Source organism: Callorhinus ursinus, unplaced genomic scaffold, assembly GCF_003265705.2.
Source record: "Callorhinus ursinus isolate GAN/ISIS: 27379988/994484 unplaced genomic scaffold, GSC_fseal_2.0 scaffold9, whole genome shotgun sequence".
Lineage (NCBI taxonomy): Eukaryota > Metazoa > Chordata > Mammalia > Carnivora > Otariidae > Callorhinus > Callorhinus ursinus.
The window spans coordinates 39,400,677-39,419,910 of NW_027397071.1; the positions used below are offsets into that span (position 1 = coordinate 39,400,677).

Genomic DNA, 19,234 nt, shown 5'->3' on the forward strand with positions numbered 1-19,234 from the left:
AGCAATGGAAACAGTCAACAAAACTAAAAGGCAACCTACAGAATGGGAGAAGAAATTTGCAAATGACATATTAGATAAAGGGCGGGTATCCAAGGTCTATAAAGAACTTCTCAAACTCAACACCCAAAAAGCAAATAATCCAGTCAAGAAACGGGCAGAAGACATGAACAAACACTTCTCCAAAGAAGACATACAGATGGTCAACAGATATATGAGAAAATGCTCCACATCACTTGTCATCAGGGAAGTACAAATCAAAACCATGATGAGATACCAGCTTACACCAGTTAGAATGGCTAAAATTAACAAGACAGGAAACAACAAATGTTGTCGAAGATGTGGAGAAAGGAGAGCCCTTTTACACTTTGGTCAGAATAAAAGTTGGAGCAGCCACTCTGGAAAACAGTATGGCGGTTCCTCAAGAAGTTAAAAATAGAGCTACCCTACAGCCTGGTATTTGCACTACTGAGTATTTGCCCCAAAGATACAGATATAGTGAAAAGAAGGGGTACCTGCACCCCAATGGTCATAGCAGCAATGTCCACAATAGCCAAACTGTGGAAGGAGCTGAGTTGTCCTTCAACAGATGAATTGATAAAGATGTGGTTCATATATACAATGGAATATTACTCAGCCATCAGAAAGGATGAATACCTACCATTTACATCAACATGGATAGAACTCCAGGGTATTAAGCTGAGTGAGGTGAGTCAGTCAGAGAAAGACAATTATCATATGGTTTCACTCATAGGTGGAATATGAGAAATACTGCAGAAGATCACAGGGGAAGGGAGGGAAAACTGAATGGGAAGAAATCAGAGAGAGAGACAAACCGTGAGAGACTCTTTACTCCAGGGAAACAAACTGAGGATTACAGAAGGGAGGGGGTGGGGGGATGGGGTAACCGGGTGATGAGTATTAAGGAAGGCACGTGTTGTGATGGGCGCTGGTGTTATACGCAACTAGTGAATCACTGAACACTACATCAAAAACTGATGATGTACTGTATGTTGGCTCATAGAATTTAAATAAAAAGAGCTTCCACAACTCAACAATAAACAATCTGATTCAACATGAACAAAGGATTTTTCTAAAATTATGTAAATTTTTTCATAATTTTTTATTGAGGTATAATTGACAAAATTGTAATATATTTAAAGTGTACAATATGTTTTTTGATATACACATATGTTGTGAAAGGAGTCCCACATTCAAGGTAATAAATGTCCATTATCTCACATGTTTCTCTTTTCCTTCCTTCCTTCTATGAGAATGCTTAGTTCTCCATAAGCAAATTTAAATTATACAATGTAGTATTATCAACTTTATTCACTCTTATACACTGGATCGAAAGACCTTATTCATCTTATAACTTAAAATTTATACCTTTTTACCAGCCTCTCCCTATTTCTCCCACCCCCAGACTGTAGTGACCATCATTCTGCTCTATGAGTTCAACATTTTTAAAAATTGTACATATAAGTGATATCATGTGTATTTGTCTCTATCTGGCTTATTTCTCTTAGCATCATGCCCTTCAAGTTCATGTGTGTTGTTGCAAAAGCAGTATTGCCTTCTTTTTAAAAGCTGAATAATGTTCCATTGTGTATCTATACCACATTTTCTTTATCCATTGATCCATTGAATGACATGTTTTCATACATTTGATATTGTAAATGATGCTGCAGTGAACATAATACAAATATCTCTTTGAGATAGTGATTTCATTTTCTTTGGATATATATGCAGAAGTGGAATTTCTGGATCATATGGTAGTTATATTTTTAATTTTTTGAGGAACATCCATACTGTTTTCCATAGTGGAAGCACCAATTTACATTCCCACCAACAGTATTGTATAACTTGTGGAGTTCCCCTTTCTCCACATCTTCACCTCCACATCCTTATCTTTTGTCTTTGGATAATAGACATCCTATCCTCTAACTCACTGTGGTTTTGATTTGTATTTCTCTGATGAATAGTGATGTTGATCACCATTTCATGTACTTATTGGTCATCTGTATGTCTTCTTTGGAAAAATGTCTGTTCGGGTCCTTTACCCATTTTTTTTTTATTGGGTTAGTAGTGTTTTTTCCTATTGAGTTCTATGAGTTCCTTGTGTATTTTGGATATTAACTCATCACATATATGGTTTGCAGATATTTTCTCCCATTCCATAGATTGCCTTTTCATTTTGTTGATGGTTTCCTTTGCAGTGCAGAAGCTTTTTAGTTTGATGGGCAGTCTCACTTATTTTTGCTTTTGTTGCCCTTGCTTTTGGCATTCAATCCAAACAATCATTGCCAAGACCAATATCAAAGAGCTTGCCTTTATGTTTTCTTCTAGGAGTTTTATGGTTTCAGGTCTCCATTCAAATCTTTAATCCATTTTTGAATTGTCTTTTGTGATGTAAGAGTCCAATTTTATTCTTTTGCATGTGGACATTCAGTTTTCCCAGAACCATTGAATTGAAGAGACTAACCTTTCTCCATTCTATATTCTTGACTTCTTTTTTAAAAATTAATTGACCATATATACTTGGGTGTATTTCTGGGTTCTCTATTCTGTTCCATTCATCTATGTGGCTCTTTCTTTCCCAATGCTATAGTATTTTGATTGCCATGCTTTGTAATATAGTGTGAAATCAGGAAATGTAATGCCTTCAGCTTTATTCTTCTTTCACAATTACTTTGACTATTCAGAGTCTTTTGTGGTTCCAAGTAAATTTTAGGACTGTTTTTTTCTATTTCTGTGAAAAATGCCATTGGAATTTTGATAGGAATTGCACTGATTTTGTAAATTGCTTGGCTATTATGGACAGTTAACAATATTAATTTTTCCGACCTATGATCATAGGATATTTTTCACTTATTTGTCTTTATTTCATCAATGCCTTACAGTTTTCAATGCACAAGGAATTCCTCACGTTAGTTAATTTTGTTTCTAGGTGTTTTCTTAATTTTTGATGCAGTTGTAAATGGGATTGTCTTCTTAATTTCTCTTTTCAATAGTCAGTTGTTAGTATATAGAAATGCAGCTGAGTTTATGTATTGATTTTCTTTCCTGCAACTTCACTGAATTCATTTATTCTAATAGATTGTTTTTTTCTTTTTGTGGACTGTAGGGTTTTCTATAAGTAATATCATGTGATCTGAAAAGACAATTTTACTTCTTCTTTTACAGTTTAATCCCTTTTATTTCTTTTTCTTGCCTAGTTGCTCTGACTAGGACTTCTAGTACTATGTTGAATAAGAATAGCAAGAGTGGACATCCTTGTCTTATTCCTGATTTTAGAGGAAAAGCTTTCAGATTTTTACCATTGAGTATCATGTTAGTTGTGGCCTTGTCATATGTGGCTTTTATTATGTTAAGGCATTCTCTAATCAATTTATAGGTATAAATTTTAAGTTATAAGTTATAACTTCAGTTATTTAAGTTATAAGATGAAAGGAGGTTGAATTTTGTCAAGTGAATTTTCTGCATCAACCAAGATGACCATGATTTTGATCCTTCATTTTGTTAATGTGGTACATCACGTTTATTGATTTGCATATATTGAGCCATCCTTGCATCTCTTGGATGAATCCACTTGATCTTGGTGTATGATCCTCTTACTGTACTGCTGAATTCAGTTTGCTAATATTTTATTGAGGATTTTTGCATTTATGTTCATTAGAGATATCGGCCTATAATTTTCTCTTTGTGTAGTGTCCTTTTCTTGCTTTGGTTATCAGGGTGATTCTGGCCTTGTAAAATGAATTTGGAAATGTTTCTCCTCTTCTGTTTTTAGAAGAGTTTGAGAAGGATTGATATTCTTTAAATGTTTGATAGAATTTACCAGTAAAGCCATCTGATTGTGGCCTTTTGTTTGTTGGGAAGTTTTTGTTGTTGTTGTTGTTTTTTAAGATTTTATTTATTTGACAGAGAGAGACACATCGAGAGAGGGAACACAAGCAGGGGGAGTGGGAGAGGGAGAAGCAGGCTTCCCGCTAAGCAGGGAGCCTGATGCAGGGCTCAATCCCAGGACCCTGGGACCATGACCTGAGCTGAAGGCAGACACTTAACGACTGAGCCACCCAGATGCCCCTGTTGGGAAGTTTTTGATTATTGATTCAAAATCCTTACTAGTAATTGATCTTTACAGATTTTTTATTTCATCATAATTCAGTCTTGGTAGGTTGTATGTCTGTAGGAATTTATCCATTTCTTCTAGGTTATCTAATTTGTGTACAGTTGTTCATAGTAGTCTCTTATGATCCTTTGTATTTCTGTGGTATTGACTGTAATATCTTCTCTTTTATTTCTGTATTTATTTCTTTGCTCCTTAGTCTAAAGTTTGTTAATTTTGTTTATCTTTTCAAAAAACCAACTATTAGTTCCACTGATGTTTCCTATGGTCTTCTTAATCTCTATTTCATGCATTTCCACTCTGAGATTTGCCATATCTTTCCTTCTACTAATTTTGTGCTTAGTTTGTTCTTCTTTTTCTATTTCCTTAAGATGTAAAGTCAGATTGATATCTTTTGTTTTTCTTAATATAGGTGTTCATTGCTATGAACTTCCTTCTTTGAACTACTTTGCTGCATTCCATATGTTGGCATGTTGTATTTCCAGTTTTGTCTCAAGGTACTCTTTGATTTCCTTTTTGATTTCCTCTTTGGCTCATTGGTTGTTCAGTAGCATGTTGTTTAATCTCCACACACTGGTGAATTTTCCAGTTTTCTTTCTGTAATTGATTTCTAGTTTCATACCACTGTGGTTGGAAAAGATGCTTGGTATGATTTCAGTCTTCTTACATTTATTAAGACCTGTTTTGTGATCTAGCATATCATCTATCCTGGAAAATATTCCATATGCACTTGAGAAGAATGTGTATTCTGCTGTGTTTGGAAGGACTGTATTGTAAATGTCTAATCTGTCAGGTCAATGTATAATTTAAGTCCAGTACTTCCTTTTTGATCTTCTGTCTGAATGATCTATTGTTTAAAGTGGGTTATTAAAATCCTCTACTATTATTATATTACTATATATTTCTCCCTTCATATCTGTTTATATTTGTTTTGTATATTTAGGTGTTCCAATGTTGGGTACATAAATATTTATAATTTTTATATTATTTTGATGAATAGACCCCTTTATCACAGTATAATGACCTTTGTGTTACAGTTTTTGGCTTAAAGTCTATCTTGTCTAATATAAGTATAACTCTTCCTACTTTGGTTTCCATTTGCATGAAAAATCTTTTTCCAGTCCTTCATTTTCATTCTATAGGTGTTTTTACAGGTGAAGTGAGACTTATAGATAGCTTATAGTTAAGTTTTTTTTTTTTTTAATACACTCAGCCACTCTGTGTCTTTTGATTAGAGAATTTAGTTCATTTATATTATAGATAGTTATGGGTTTAGTATTGCCATTTTGTTAATTGTTTTCTGGCTGTTTTATATCTTACATAAAATATCTTATATCAATCTATTTTAAGCTGATAACTTAATTTCAAATGTGTACAAAAGCTCTACATTTTTACACTTTCCCCACATTTATGCTGAATTTTTGATGACAATTTACATCTTTTTACACTGTGTATCCATTAACAACTTATTGTAGTTATAGTTATCTTTAACACTTTGTATTTTAATCTTTATACTAGAATTGTAATTTACCTACTACCATTAGTTTTAGAGTATTCTAAATTTAACTATATATTTACCTTTTACCAGTGAATTTTATACTTCCACATATTTTCATGTTACTAATTAGCATCCTTTTGTTTCAGCTTTAAAAACTCCCTTTAACATTTCTTGTAAGGCTGTCTAGTGAGGATGAACTCTTCAGCTTTATTTGTCTGGAAAACTTTATCCTTCAATTCTGAAGGACAACTTTGTCCCATAGAGATTTTGCTTGGCAGTTTTTTTCTTTCATCACTTTGAATATATCATTCCACTCTATTCTGGCCTACAAAATATCTGCTGAAAAAGTCACTTTTCTGTGACTTTTTTTTACCCTGAAAAAGGTAAAAGTCACCTTTCTTCTGCCTTTAACTGCCTTTCAACTTTTGAAAATTTAATTGTATGTGTTTCAGTGTAGGTCTCTTTAGATTAATCTTTTTTGGGGTTGTTTAGACTTTCTAGATCTGAATGTCTGTTTGTTTCTCCAGATTAGGGAAGTCTTCAGCCATTATTTCTTCAATTGAACTTTTTGCCCCTTTCTCTCTCTCTTCTCCTGCTGGGACCTCCATTTTGGTCTGCCTGATGGTGTCCAGTAAATCCATCACTCTTTCCATGCTTTTTTCCTTTTGCTCCTCTAATTGGATGAATTCCACTGCCCTGTCTTTGGGTTTGTTGATCCCTTCCTCTGCTTGATCTGGTCTGCTATTAAAACCCTCTGTTGAATTTTTTAAGTCCATTATTGTATTCTTTGGTTCTATAAATTCTGTTTGATGCTTTTTTATATTTTCTGTCCCTTTGTTAAAATTCTCAATGTTCATTCATTGTTCCCCTGATCTTGATGAGCATCTTTATGGCCATTATTTCAAACTCTATCAGGTAAACCACTTACTTCTGAAATATCAGTTTCTGGAGATTTATCTTGTTTTTTTGCTTGGAACATATTCCCCTCTTCATTTTTTTGACTCTCTATGGTGGGTTTGTTGTATTAGATAAAACAGTCACTTCTCCCAGTCTTGACAGACTGGTCTCATACAGGAGATGAATTTCATCAATCAGCCCAGCTCAAGCTTCTAGATCTCTCAAGCATTTGTGATGGTCCTAGCCACATTATTCTTAATGGTCCCCAACAGTTGAATATGTGCCAAGATCTATCAGTGCTCCAAAGACAAGGATCACCGTCAGAACCTATATGCAAGCTGATTAGAAGCCAGACCCTCAGGCAGCATGTGGGCAAGTATGCAGTTAAGCCTCTTTCACAGAGAAACTGGAAAGTGGATATTTGCCTATTCCTTCTGCATTGAGCCAAGGTGTATATCCATGCTTGGGATTGGAGGAGGGTGTTCCTGCACCATTTAAAAACTGCTTATTTGTTTGTTATAGTCCTGTGGGACTTTTCAATGCAACCCCCATTGGCTATCAGAGCCAGGGAAGGTGTGGACCATTCTTTGGGCAGCAGCTGCAAAAACTAGGGCAGTTGTTATGTGTAAAATCTCCTTCCAAAGAGATGTTGGTGGCCTAATTATATAATTGGAGTTAGCTCGAGGGAGAAAGTAGTAGAAGTGCCCACTAGCTCCCCTGGACAACTCCATGAAGGATTACAGCTAGCACTTAGATGTGTGCAAATCATGAGCCAGACCTCAGGCAGTGGTTTGTAAAGTATGTAGTCCATCCCCTTCCAGGAAAAGACTGGAAAATGAACATTTTTTTTTCTACTTCCTCTGTGCTAAGAGAGGACAGCCACAGTGAGTGCTAGCATGTAAAGAACTAGCTTTGTTTTCTGTAGTGCTGTGGGACTTGTGGTTATAAGCTCCACTGGCTTTCAGAGCTAGGAATTTTGCAGGCCTGTCCCTTAGATGGGAGCCTTAAAAGTTGGAATCCTGTATGTACTGTCCAAATGCTTTACTCCTCACGAAGAGGCTGAGAGTTGGGCTTATCTTCCTTACAGTATGGTTCTGTGCCAGAAATGGGGTTTACAATACTTTTGTCTCATCCTTTCCTACCCATTTCACTGTGGTTATTTTTTTAGTTGCCTGATGTGGTAGGAGTCATTCAGCTAGTTTCTGGTTTTTTGCAGAGGAAATTGCTCCATGTATAGCTGTACTTTAGGTGCATCTGTGGAAGGAGGGAAGTTCAGGGGCCTCCTATGTCACCACCTTGGTCCCTTCTACAAAGGACTGGCATAAACATTGCTCCAAAGAAGATACACAAGTGGGGAATAAGCACATGGAAAGATGCTCAATATTATTCATTAAGGAAATGCAAATCAAAATCGTAATAAGGTTACCACTTCACATCCATTAGAATGGCTACTATTTTAAAAAATGAAAAAGAACAAGTATTGTAGGATGAGGATAAACTGGGAACCTTTGTGTATTGTTGGTGGGAATGTAAAATGTATAGCCATTATGGTGATTCTTCAGAAAGTTAAAAATAGGATTGCCATATGATCCAGCAAATTCACTTCTATACATATATACTCAAAAGAATTGAAAGAGGGACTGAGATACTTGCGTACAAGTATTCATATTAGCATTATTCACAGTAGCTAAAAGGTAGAAACAACCCAAATTTCTACAAACAGATAAAAGGATAAACAAAATGCGATATATACATGCAATGGAATGTTTTTCAGCTCTAAAAAGGAATGAGATGATGAACCTTGAAAACTTTAAGTAAAATAAGCAAGACACAAAAGGATAAATATTGTATCATTCCACTTATATGAGGTGTCCAGAAGAGGCAAATTCATACAAACTACAATAGAAGTTACCAGGAGCTTGGGGAAGGGGAGGATGAGAAGTTATTTTTTAATAGGTACAGAGTTTCTATTTGAGATGATGAAAAGTTCTAGAAATGGATAGTAATAATGGTTGTACAATACTATGAATGCGCTTAATGGATTGAATTGAATTGTACAGTATTGTACATAATTGAATTGTACACTTAAAATGGTTAAAACGGTAACTATATATTTTACCAAAATTTTAAAAATTAAAAGCCTTTTTTTAAATTTTTATTTTTTTGATCATAGAGTTTAGTTACAAATCATTAATAGATTTTAATATTACATTTTCATAGAGGCCCAGAACAACATTTCTAAATTTCTACAATGCTGCCTGAAATGCTGTTTCTGGTGTTTGGAAAAAATGGTAAAGTTTTTTAACAGAAATGCCTATGTTATGGTAAGTAGATTATTCTTTGTTTACTAAATTTCTTCTTTGCAAACCCAAACCCCATGTGTACATTTCCGTCTCTAACACTTTTTACATCATACAGTTGAATTTATCACCATGTTCATATGAGGATTTGTGAATCCCATACCTGACTCAGAGCTATGCTATCCTAGTTGAGATAATATCTTAACTGTAGTTATTACTGTTAATATCTTTTTAAAGAGAGAAAATATTATTTACCTTAGAAATTTTTAAATATGTTAGATTGAAAAGATTTTGTGTGTCTCTGACATAGTTTAGTGCAAGGAGAGGTTCTATATTTCACTCTGGAAAAAAAAATCTAATTATGGGATTTACATATTTCTAGGGAATGGTCTATTTCTTTTTATAAATCTTATGTTGAAATGTGTGGGAATCGACAAGGCCTACCTGAATGTGTTACTTATTTTCTATGGGGGAATTTGGAGATTTTTTAAAAATAGGGATTCCAAAAACATAATTCTTCTAAAATTTAGTAACTACAACTTTATGATACTTGCTTGTCTTCCCCATGACACAGAGTCTGCAGGGTGATTCAAATAGTCATTAATTTACCTCCAGTGAGAATACTATATTGAGCATTTTAATCAGTAAATCAATATTTCGAAAAGTGTTGGGTTCCCTAGAATAATTTTTAATGTGAATGCTGCAACATTTATCCCATTCACAACAGATCCTAGCCAAAACACTTCAAAGACAGAAGCCATATCCCGGGATTTGAGAAAAAGATCTACTTCTGTGTGAATTCCCATGGAGCTTATAGGCATATAGCATCTGAAGCACACCAGAGTCCCTGACAGCTGTGCAGAGTTAAAGCTAAACTGTTCCCAGGTCTCCCACATACCCAAATGCTGGAAAGAGGAATGATAGTAGCTGTCTGGGTGATAAGAGAATTAATTAATTTTCCTGTCATTGGATTGTCTGTTGGTCTTGTTAGGGTATGTTACTGACTCCAGAATAATGACATCTGTTTTCCTCAGATTGCAATATATGGCAAAAACTTCTGCAGGTCAGCAAGAGATGCTTTCAATCTGCTGATGAGAAATGTTTTAAAGTAAGTAATCAGGTTGAATTTGCAAAAGACAATTTGGTGAAATTTGAGCATCACAGACTTCACATGTTGTGATTTAAATTGATGGTGGTCTTATTAGACATGAATATTCTTTCAATTGGATAGATTTAAATCTTCTCTCTCACACTATTTCTTTTTGTATCTTAGAATGTTGCTTCCATCATCCATCTACATCTTCACACTAACCGGCATTTTATTGATTTTTATTATTCCTTCTGCTCAAGAAATTCTCCACAAAAACATCATGTTTCTGACCACTTCCCCCTACACAAATTGAGAGTCTGAGTGAGCAAAAGCAGGGGAAAAAATGAAATCTCTCGAAATTCAGGGTGTCTTAGGCTTTGAAACAGAGGCTGACATAACTAATAGTGCCTGATAGCCCCACAATGCCATCTTCTGTTTACTTCATCAAAAATAAATCAGAACTTCATTCCTGGGGTCTACCTTCATTTCTTGCATTTAACAAAGGCCAAATAAAACGTCCAGTGAAGACACATCAAAGTGAGCTCATAAATTATTTACTCTCATAAATTTCAAGTGACAAATGTAATTTAAACACAAAATTATACTTTTTTTTCTGATTCTCAGAGTTGCAGTTATGGATAAAGTTACAGACTTTGTACTAATCCTGGGGAAAATTCTAGTTGCTGGATGTATAGGTAAGTAATAGTAAACATAATAAGTTTAGAAGATACTTGGAAAAACTTCTTTGCTACAAAAAACTATATTCCTTTGCAAATACATAATATACATGTTCTGCCTTTCCAATGTAGGTGTGCTGGCCTTCTTACTCTTCACCCACAGATTGCCAATGATGATAGAAGGACCAACATCTTTAAATTACTACTGGGTACCTTTGCTGGTAAGAGTTGGTGTTTTAGTCAGTTCAGGCTTCTATGACAAAAATATCATAGATTGGGTGGCTTAAACAAGAATTTATTCCTCACATTTCTGAAGGCTGAGAAGTCCAAAACAAGGTGCCCACAGATTCAGTTTCTGGTGAGAGCTCTCTTCCTGGTTTGCAAAGGGACCCCTTCTCACTGTATCCTAACATGGTGGAGAGAGAGATCATCATCTCTCCTGTCTCCTCTTTTAAGGGCATTAATCCCATTCATGAGGGCTGCACCCTCATGATCTAATTACCTCCCCCAAACCTCACCTCCAGATATCGTCACATTGGGGATTAGGTTTCAACATATGCATTTTGAGAGGATACGATTCATTCATAGCAACTGGGTAGGTAATATTGACTCTAATTTATTAATCAGAGATGGCAAAATAAAAGGAATAAGAAAAATAATAATAGCTAACATTATTGGTCCTACTTTGTGCCAAGCCTTATTCCGCTTTAGATTGGATTCCTTAGAAACAACCTCTGAGACAGGACTGTATGCGGAAGCTTATTCGGAAGTGTTCTCCCGAGATACCCTTGTAACAAGGAAGTGAAGAGGGCAGGCATGGGCAAAAGAAAAAGCTGCAGTTATAGTGGAGGCCTCAGACATATTGACAGGAAGTTCTGAAGGAAGAATTAAGCCTCTGTATGCTGCATCAGGCAGCCGTTGGCCAGGGGTTGCCCCCTGGATGCTGGTGTAACCTTGGGTGAGGCAGTCCATGCAAAAAGGGCAATTCCTAGTGAGTGAAGCCACTCAGTTGTCAGCAGCCTACATTCCTAACAATTGGATGATAGATGTAGCAGCTGGAGAGGACCTGGTAGGAGCCCTGCAGTATCTATAGCAATTAATTAACTCATTCAATCCATATGTCATAAATACTATTATTCACATTTTCTCCTTGCCCACCGGTAATTTTTTATAGGAGGCAGGAGACACAGTGAAGTTAAGTAACTTGTTGAGTGAGTGCCTGACATGTGATTCAACCCTAGGCAGTGTGTGCTCTTAACTCCCGTGCTTTCCTGCCTCAATCTACAGGATCCTAAATCTGGGATATTTTTGGTAGGCATTGGGGATAGTGGTAAGAAAATTGGCAGACAATATAATACATTTAGATCCCAGTACAAATCACCCAAAAGTGTTAACATTGTACTTTTTTGGTCTCTATATTGAAATCTTTTCTAATATAGGGTACTTCAGCATTTCTCATCATGACTTTCATTTAAAGCTGCATTATTGTTCTTCTGGACAAGTTAATGACATCTTCATTTTGTTCTTTACTCATTTACAGACAGTCATTATTGGATCTTACCTAGTTGCACATGGGTTCTTCAGCGTCTATGCAATGTGTATTGATACAATTTTCATCTGCTTCTGTAAGTTTTCAGTATATGTGTTTTCCCCCTTTGGAGAGTAACTGAAAGATAAGAAGGTTAAGACCCATGTCCTTAGCTGGCTTGTGGATTTGCTATGGCCTGGCTGCAACTACCAAATAGTGTTGATTTGGAAAGAGACTCTGTTTAGTAGATGCTCTTTAAAACCTTAACAGCTGAGAGAATGGAGTTTGCAAAGCACCGCAGAGTCAGCTACTGAAATGAACCTCAGGCTCTGTGGCATGGTGTTAGCATGGCAACTGTTTTTTCACATCTTAGTATTTTCAAATTTTAATAATAAAGCACAACGGAATCTAATCATTAACAGCACTGAGGACATAACTGGGCTTTGAGACTGGACTTCAGGAACTCTTTGAGGAGAGACTTTATAATTCTGATAAAGCCAAGCTAGCAATGGTTTCCAAGACACATAGGGCCAATTCACAGTTGATTCATGGAGGAGAATGTCTAGGAAACAGCTCAATCGATTCTGACGCTTAGAGTTAAAATACTTCTTAAGAGCTTTCATCACTGACGTATTTGCTGTGCCTCTGTGTGGCATGTGTAATTCATAATGGATAGGTTTTCTATTAGTATCTCATCTTAAAAGCCTTGGAGAACCTAGTGCCCTAGGAGCTTGACCTGTCCCTTACCTTCAGCCTAGGGAAAGCAGGCTCAGTAGATGAAAGAACAAATTGTTAGCCCTCCAGCTGTACCCTCTGGGTGATTATTTCTCTGGCACATTGCTCTTAAGAGAAGCAGAGAAAACATTCTATGACAGGACACTACTGAGTGATTCACTTGTGTAAAATTAACAGTTTATTTTTTGGCATAACTAACAACACCAACTTTACACTGGGGTCAGGAGAGGATATAATACTTATAGGGAGAAATATTCAAAGGAAAAAACTCCTAGAAAGTGGTTTGACTTTTTTTTTCTAAACATTTAAAAATTATTTTCAATAACTGGACAATTCAGAAATCAGGAGAACTGTGCATACTAGTTAGTTCTCTCTCTGGCTATAAATGGAACAGAAATGTTTAATCATCTTCTAATGCCACTGTCAGTGGTTTATTAGGAGAAGCCATCTACAAAATGCCACATGAACAAAATTTGGCTCAGGTTGGAGATGGAGAAAGGAACACAGAAATATGGTAGTGCCTGAGACGGAGGAGATGTTCAAAGACCTCTTTTTTTCATCTCAGATGCTAATCATAGAAATAGTGGGAGATCCCTTTAGGATCTTCCCCGTTCTTATAACTGAAAATGTTTCTCAAAATGTATCTCAGGAAATGCATAGAAGCAGACTGGAAGCTTTGGAAAAAGTCTTACGGATTTTAAATTTGACAGTGGATTTTAAATTTGAGCAGTAAGAAATGTTTTCTACCCTTTTATATTAATAATTGCCAACTTCTTGAAAACCAGGTGTAATTTCAGCTTTATTCAATACATTGTGTGTTGAACATGAATAGTTTCCTTCTGGAGACTCTGGTCTTTGAGAATAAAGAACAAGGGATACCAAATTATATTTCTCCTCCCTCCCCAACTTTTACTATGGGCAACATCTTACTTTGGAAGACATTCTTCTTAAATGGTGCCGTAAGCCAAATTCTGATTGTGTGGAACTATACCTTTATACATACATATCTTTTTATACCTATTCTCTTGGCTGTCAGACAACTGCTGTTTTTAAAAATGCAAACCATTTGCAAACACTGCATTTATAAAAACATGGCATCTTTTTAATATTACAAAGCAATGAGAATTCTGGTCCCAGTATGAGAAAAAAGTAGTGTTGTAGATGATTATTAGTGTGATCCATACCATGCTTCCTAATAATGCTTCAAAAGTAATAACAATATAAATATACTGTATATGATATAGAAATATGGTTAAGGAAAAAAGAAAAAAAGTTCAGTGTCCATCATATTCCCTCCTTAGCTTTTCATTTTATCTGAGGAAGGTCATTGTGAGGTCTAATGTAAAAATCTAGATCAATGATTCAACCATTCCCAAAAAAGGATGAAAAATAATTTAGATTTATTCCATAAATCTATGATTATCCTATATGGTTTTATATAATATTTCTTATCCTTTGTCATAATAAAGGCTATGAATAACAAAATCTTTTCTAATACACTAGTGGAAACATAGAGTCAAACTGTACTTGTATATTTATTGATAGATATTATCTGCTGCGAATTCTATCTTTAGGGAGCTTAATTCCGTGCCAGCTTTTTGCTCCTCAGCATCATTCTGGTGCTTTCCCTGAATCACCTGATAGGTGTATGCTCAGTGAACATTCCATCATTTTATTATTAGCCTAGGCAAAGCAGGGAGGTAAGTTCATGTGTTACGTGGAGTCAGAAAACCCTGCCACTAGTTTTCTAATGCAATCTGAGGAAATTTAAGACAGGATAACTTATAGTTAAGTAGGACAAGAACCGAACTGGGTGTCAAGAGGCTGGGCCCTCACCTCATTCTGATTCCTCCAGAGCTTTTGACTTTAGGAGAATCATTTCACACACCTGGGTCTCCGTTTCTTCATCTGTAATGTTGTGGATGTGGGCTACCATTAAAAGTGACTTTGAACTCTGAAATTCAATTATTGTTCTACATTTACCACAGACTTTTTATTCGGCTTCATCTCAGAAGATGTGGCATTTTACCTTTCTTAAATGAACAGTCACAGATTTAGAGATAATACTTTTGAAAGGATATGAAAGATCTTATTAACCTTTAAACTATCAAAATAAACCTCTTTGGGCATTGGTGGGATTTAGGAAGTTTCAGTGCTTCCTGGCAGAGGTTGAAGTTTCTTACTTTGTCCAGCATCAGCAACTTAACGGTACGGATTGTCTTATATTTGACTTTCTAACGCTAATTTCTCTGATTTTTCCCTGTTTGACTCTCCAATTTATAAAAATACATTTAATTCTGCTGTCGCTTGCTGTTTTGCCTGCTTTGGCTGCTGCATATACAGGTGAAGATCTGGAAAGAAATGATGGATCCAGAGAAAAACCCTACTTCATAGCCCCTACCCTGCATGGAACTCTGAACAAGATGCAACTAGTTCCCCAGAAGCAGAAAGAGTAGAAAAGCTCCAAACAGTGACATTCATTTTTAAATAGAACTTTTGTAAACTAGATCATTTGTGACTTGAAAATGATTCTTTTGAGTAATGTGAAATTTCTGTGCTTATTCCTAAAAAGCCAGAACCTGGTACCACTTGAGGTGACAGGCATTTGGTGACAGTAGCCACTGTGAACTAGGGTACTTTATAGACTGTTGTCCCAGCTGAAAAAGCAAGGTGTAAATGTCAAACATATATTTAAAGCCTATAGCCAAAAGTGTTTTAAATGAGACTTTTATAACTCAGAGTGCTGTTTCCCATTGCAGCACTTTGATCGCCTTTCTTTTTATAAATGTATATTTGTAAAGGATATTCAGGCAATTTTTGAAAGCACTATAAACATGTAGTCAATTAGCCATAAAAAAGACTGACATAGTTAACCAGCATACGGTACTAAATTTGTAAATATGGTGCTATGGTTATATAGCTGCTCCAACTAGTGGACGGCTTTCTCAACTGTGATTAAACTCGTATAAATGTTTCCCTAGGAAGTATATTTCAGTGTGTGATTCAATACAACAGAGATGTTAATGTTATACAAGTTCCATAGAGAACACTGCTAGGTAAAAATCACTGGGGAACCTCATAAGCCCAGAGCCCACTTTGTTTTTAGTGAAATTATACTCATAGTAAAGTTGAATCTGAGTTTTGGGATGTCATTTCCAATACTGTGAACCTCTAGCCACCGTGAAAATATGCTGAACAAAACTGAAATGGCTACATAACTCATGCCTTTTGTCTCTAACCCAGATGGAGACAAATTCCTATTTTCCTATTCCCACCATACAGAATGGAATGGATCGGTTTCAGACGAGTGATTCTATCTTTCACAAGCATACCTGTTTTTCTAGATTAAAGAGATTGTTTGACTTCATTCTACAAAAGGTTTAGTTTTAGCTCAACTTAAGTGAGGAAAGAGAAAAGATGAGTAAGACACTTCAGATTTTTCCCTAAGGAAAGATACTACTAGCACTCCATTGGTACCTTGTTTGGTACCTTTACAGGGGTGCACTGCACAATAGGAAATCTCTCTCTTGAGAGTTTAGCAGGAAAGTTATTTTTATACTCCATCCTTGCTGGCCAGAACAACAAGCTGGTTGCTGGCAGCCATGCCTTAGTCTTTTGCATGGTGGAACAAAGCATGAATCAGACACTCAAGTACTTTGCCTGTCCATCCCTTGTGTGCACATGTGTATGATTTGGCTAACAGTGTAAAAATTACCCCAAAAGGAACATTGAATCAAGTAGTAGCCTTTGGGCATTTACACTAAGCTTGTGTATAAGGATTATTTATGTATTGACACAAAGAAATGTGTTGATCTAAGACTGTGGTCTAAATGTGATCTAAATATGATCCATGTATTTAAGAAGAGAGTCAGAAATGTATCATCGTGTCACAAATTAATATAAAAACTAACTTATGTAATCCTGAAGTATGGGAACCTAGATTTAGATTGACTCTGTGACAGCTTAATAGCAAGAAACCAATGAATAAGGAAGATTTTCAAAATAGTGGTCTTTATAATAATGGCCACCGTCTTGTTCTTGGCTTATCTTCTTGAGATTGTTATAGTCAAAAGTGTCACTTGGCTTTACATTGTGGCAAAGGGCCTTCTTCACTCTTATTCTCCTTGAAGTATAATTCAGAGAAGAGTGGTTATCTTTCTGGATGGTTATTATTATCCAACAATACAGAGGTCACAACCAAGATCTAGTAAATAGTAAAACCTCTCTTTTTTGAGAGAGAGAGAGTGTGTGTGTGCAAGTGCACATGTGCACACATGAGCAGCAGGAAAGTGGGGAGAGGGAGAGAATTTTAAACAGGTTCCACGCCCAGTGCAGAGTCGATTGCAGGGCTGGATCTCACGACCCCGAGATCATAACATGAGCTGAAATCGAGAGTGGGAGGCTTAACCATCTGAGCCACCCAGGTGCCCCAGTTACCTCTCTGTTAAAAGTGTTAAAAAATGTTGGGGAATACATCTCCTTCAGGAGTAGTTGAATGATGATACATAATGATGAAACAACACAGTTCTAATTTTTTTTTTTTTTGTCGGCATCAGAATCACTCTGAGAACTTCTAATAGATGCCCATGCCCTTCCCTAAGAGATTCTGATATGTTGTGTTTGGGTGTGGGGCAGCTTGTGAATTATTATAAAGTTCTCTAGTTGATTCTGATACACATAAAAGTTGGAAAATCACTTGAATAAAATATAAATCAACACGCAAGGAACTGGTTGCCTATATTCTTATATTCTTGGCTGTTCCAGAAGTTAGAAAATTAAGACAAAGATTAATTTGGAGACTTCTAATAATAACTTCTGTATTTTAGATTCTTAGACTAGATGGGGCCCATGTATTACATGTTTAACATTATATCTGCTGATCAGACCAAAAAATTCACTAGAGTAAAAGTGTTCCCTGAACTATATGGAGGCACATTCTATAGTTGGCTATATTTTAAGGATATAACCCATGGATACAAAATCATAGGAAAAGAAATGCTATTTGGTTCAATATTTTTAAATACCACTTAGAGGAAGAATCTCTATATAAGTTTGAACTATATTATGGACTTAGTTCTAGTCAGAAAAAGTTTTCCCCACTAGTTTCTTCTTTGTGTAAAAGAGAGTAAAAATGAGCATTGTTTTAGAGGGAAAAAAAATAGAAGCTATTATCTTACGAAGCAATTAACTGCAAAACAATACTTTTCAAAACTTGCAGTTTAAGGCCTTTTGAAATACATTAAAATTTTACAAATCTTATTTTTTAAAACTATGCTACCTAAATTGTTGATGGCAAAACAAAAGCAATTTTGAACAAATACAATAATTTATAAAGTGAATTGAGTACATACTACTTTTCAGGAATTTGAAGGTGAATTTGGAAATTCTGGATGAGGTTTTTTTGTGTTTGTTTTTTGTTTTTGTTTTTTGTTTTTTGGTAAGTTTCCTATCCAAAAGAAGGTAAAAGTTATTTTCTCAGTCATGCACCTGAGAGGCATGCACTATTAGCAGAATATGACCTGGTAGACAGAATGGGGTAATATTTTACTAACATAATAACAAGGGCTGCTTGTTTTCTCATAGGTATGTTTACAATAATGATGCCAAACTATGCTATTTAAAAAAATAAAAAGTTTTGAACTGCTGTAAAGCAAGTGTGCAGCAGATGGCGACGTTACTTCTCTTACAGTTTCCTTTGATATTTACTCTGTGCCATTCTTCCTCCTAGTGGAAGATATAGAAAGAAACGATGGTTCTGCTGAAAGGCCCTATTACATGAGTCAGTCTCTACTGAAGATTCTGAACGAGCCAAGTATGCAAACTAAGAAGCATTAGAAGTGCAAACTGTGGTCATCCTGCAGCGGTGTTACCTAATCTTCATCTGCTGTTTCTGCACAATACTAGTTTCATAAGTGCTTTGTGTTTGGAACACTGTATTCACCACCTTGTTGGCTTTTATTTGCATGTTTAATACCAAAGCTTATACTGTAATATGTGAAGCCATCAGAAGTTGCAAGGGAATTGTTAATAACATGGTACATTTTTATACTAAGATCTTTTGTTTTGTAATTCATTTTTAAATACAGTGGCTTGGATGTTTTGAAAACACTAGTGAATATGTTCATATTCTTTTAAATATTACATTGGAAAATGAAACGTTATTTAAATCGATAGCTCCTAATATATTTTTTAAATTACAACTAAAAGATTTCTGCAGGGAAAATTGGTCAACAAAGTGAAAGAGAAAATTTTCAAGTTTTCCCTGCTCCTGTTTGACAATAAATTGGTAAAAGGACTGCCTGCTCCAGATTTTGCTCTCTTTGAGTATAGAATGTTTCCTATTAAACAAATTGCCAATCATCCAGCCTTTACTACTTAGT

The 19,234-nt window shown here is 35.6% G+C and overlaps 1 protein-coding gene across 15 annotated transcripts in view; it reads left to right on the forward strand.

Moving 5' to 3' along the window:
- SLC44A5 (solute carrier family 44 member 5) overlaps positions 1 to 18,906 on the forward strand; it is a 424,280-nt gene extending 405,374 nt beyond the window's left edge. For 14 of the 15 annotated variants that reach the window (XM_073896502.1, XM_073896501.1, XM_073896500.1 and 11 more), the window contains 6 exons: positions 8,745 to 8,848; positions 9,859 to 9,932; positions 10,539 to 10,609; positions 10,724 to 10,812; positions 12,132 to 12,216; positions 15,198 to 15,360. In XM_073896502.1, coding sequence (XP_073752603.1) covers positions 8,745 to 8,848; positions 9,859 to 9,932; positions 10,539 to 10,609; positions 10,724 to 10,812; positions 12,132 to 12,216; positions 15,198 to 15,310 — 536 coding nt within the window. In that variant the 3' untranslated portion in view covers positions 15,311 to 15,360. Of the gene's footprint in view, positions 1 to 8,744; positions 8,849 to 9,858; positions 9,933 to 10,538; positions 10,610 to 10,723; positions 10,813 to 12,131; positions 12,217 to 15,197; positions 15,361 to 18,582 lie in introns of those variants that run through there. The other variant, XM_073896499.1, reaches the window with a different exon arrangement.
- Positions 18,907 to 19,234: the final 328 nt, after the last annotated feature.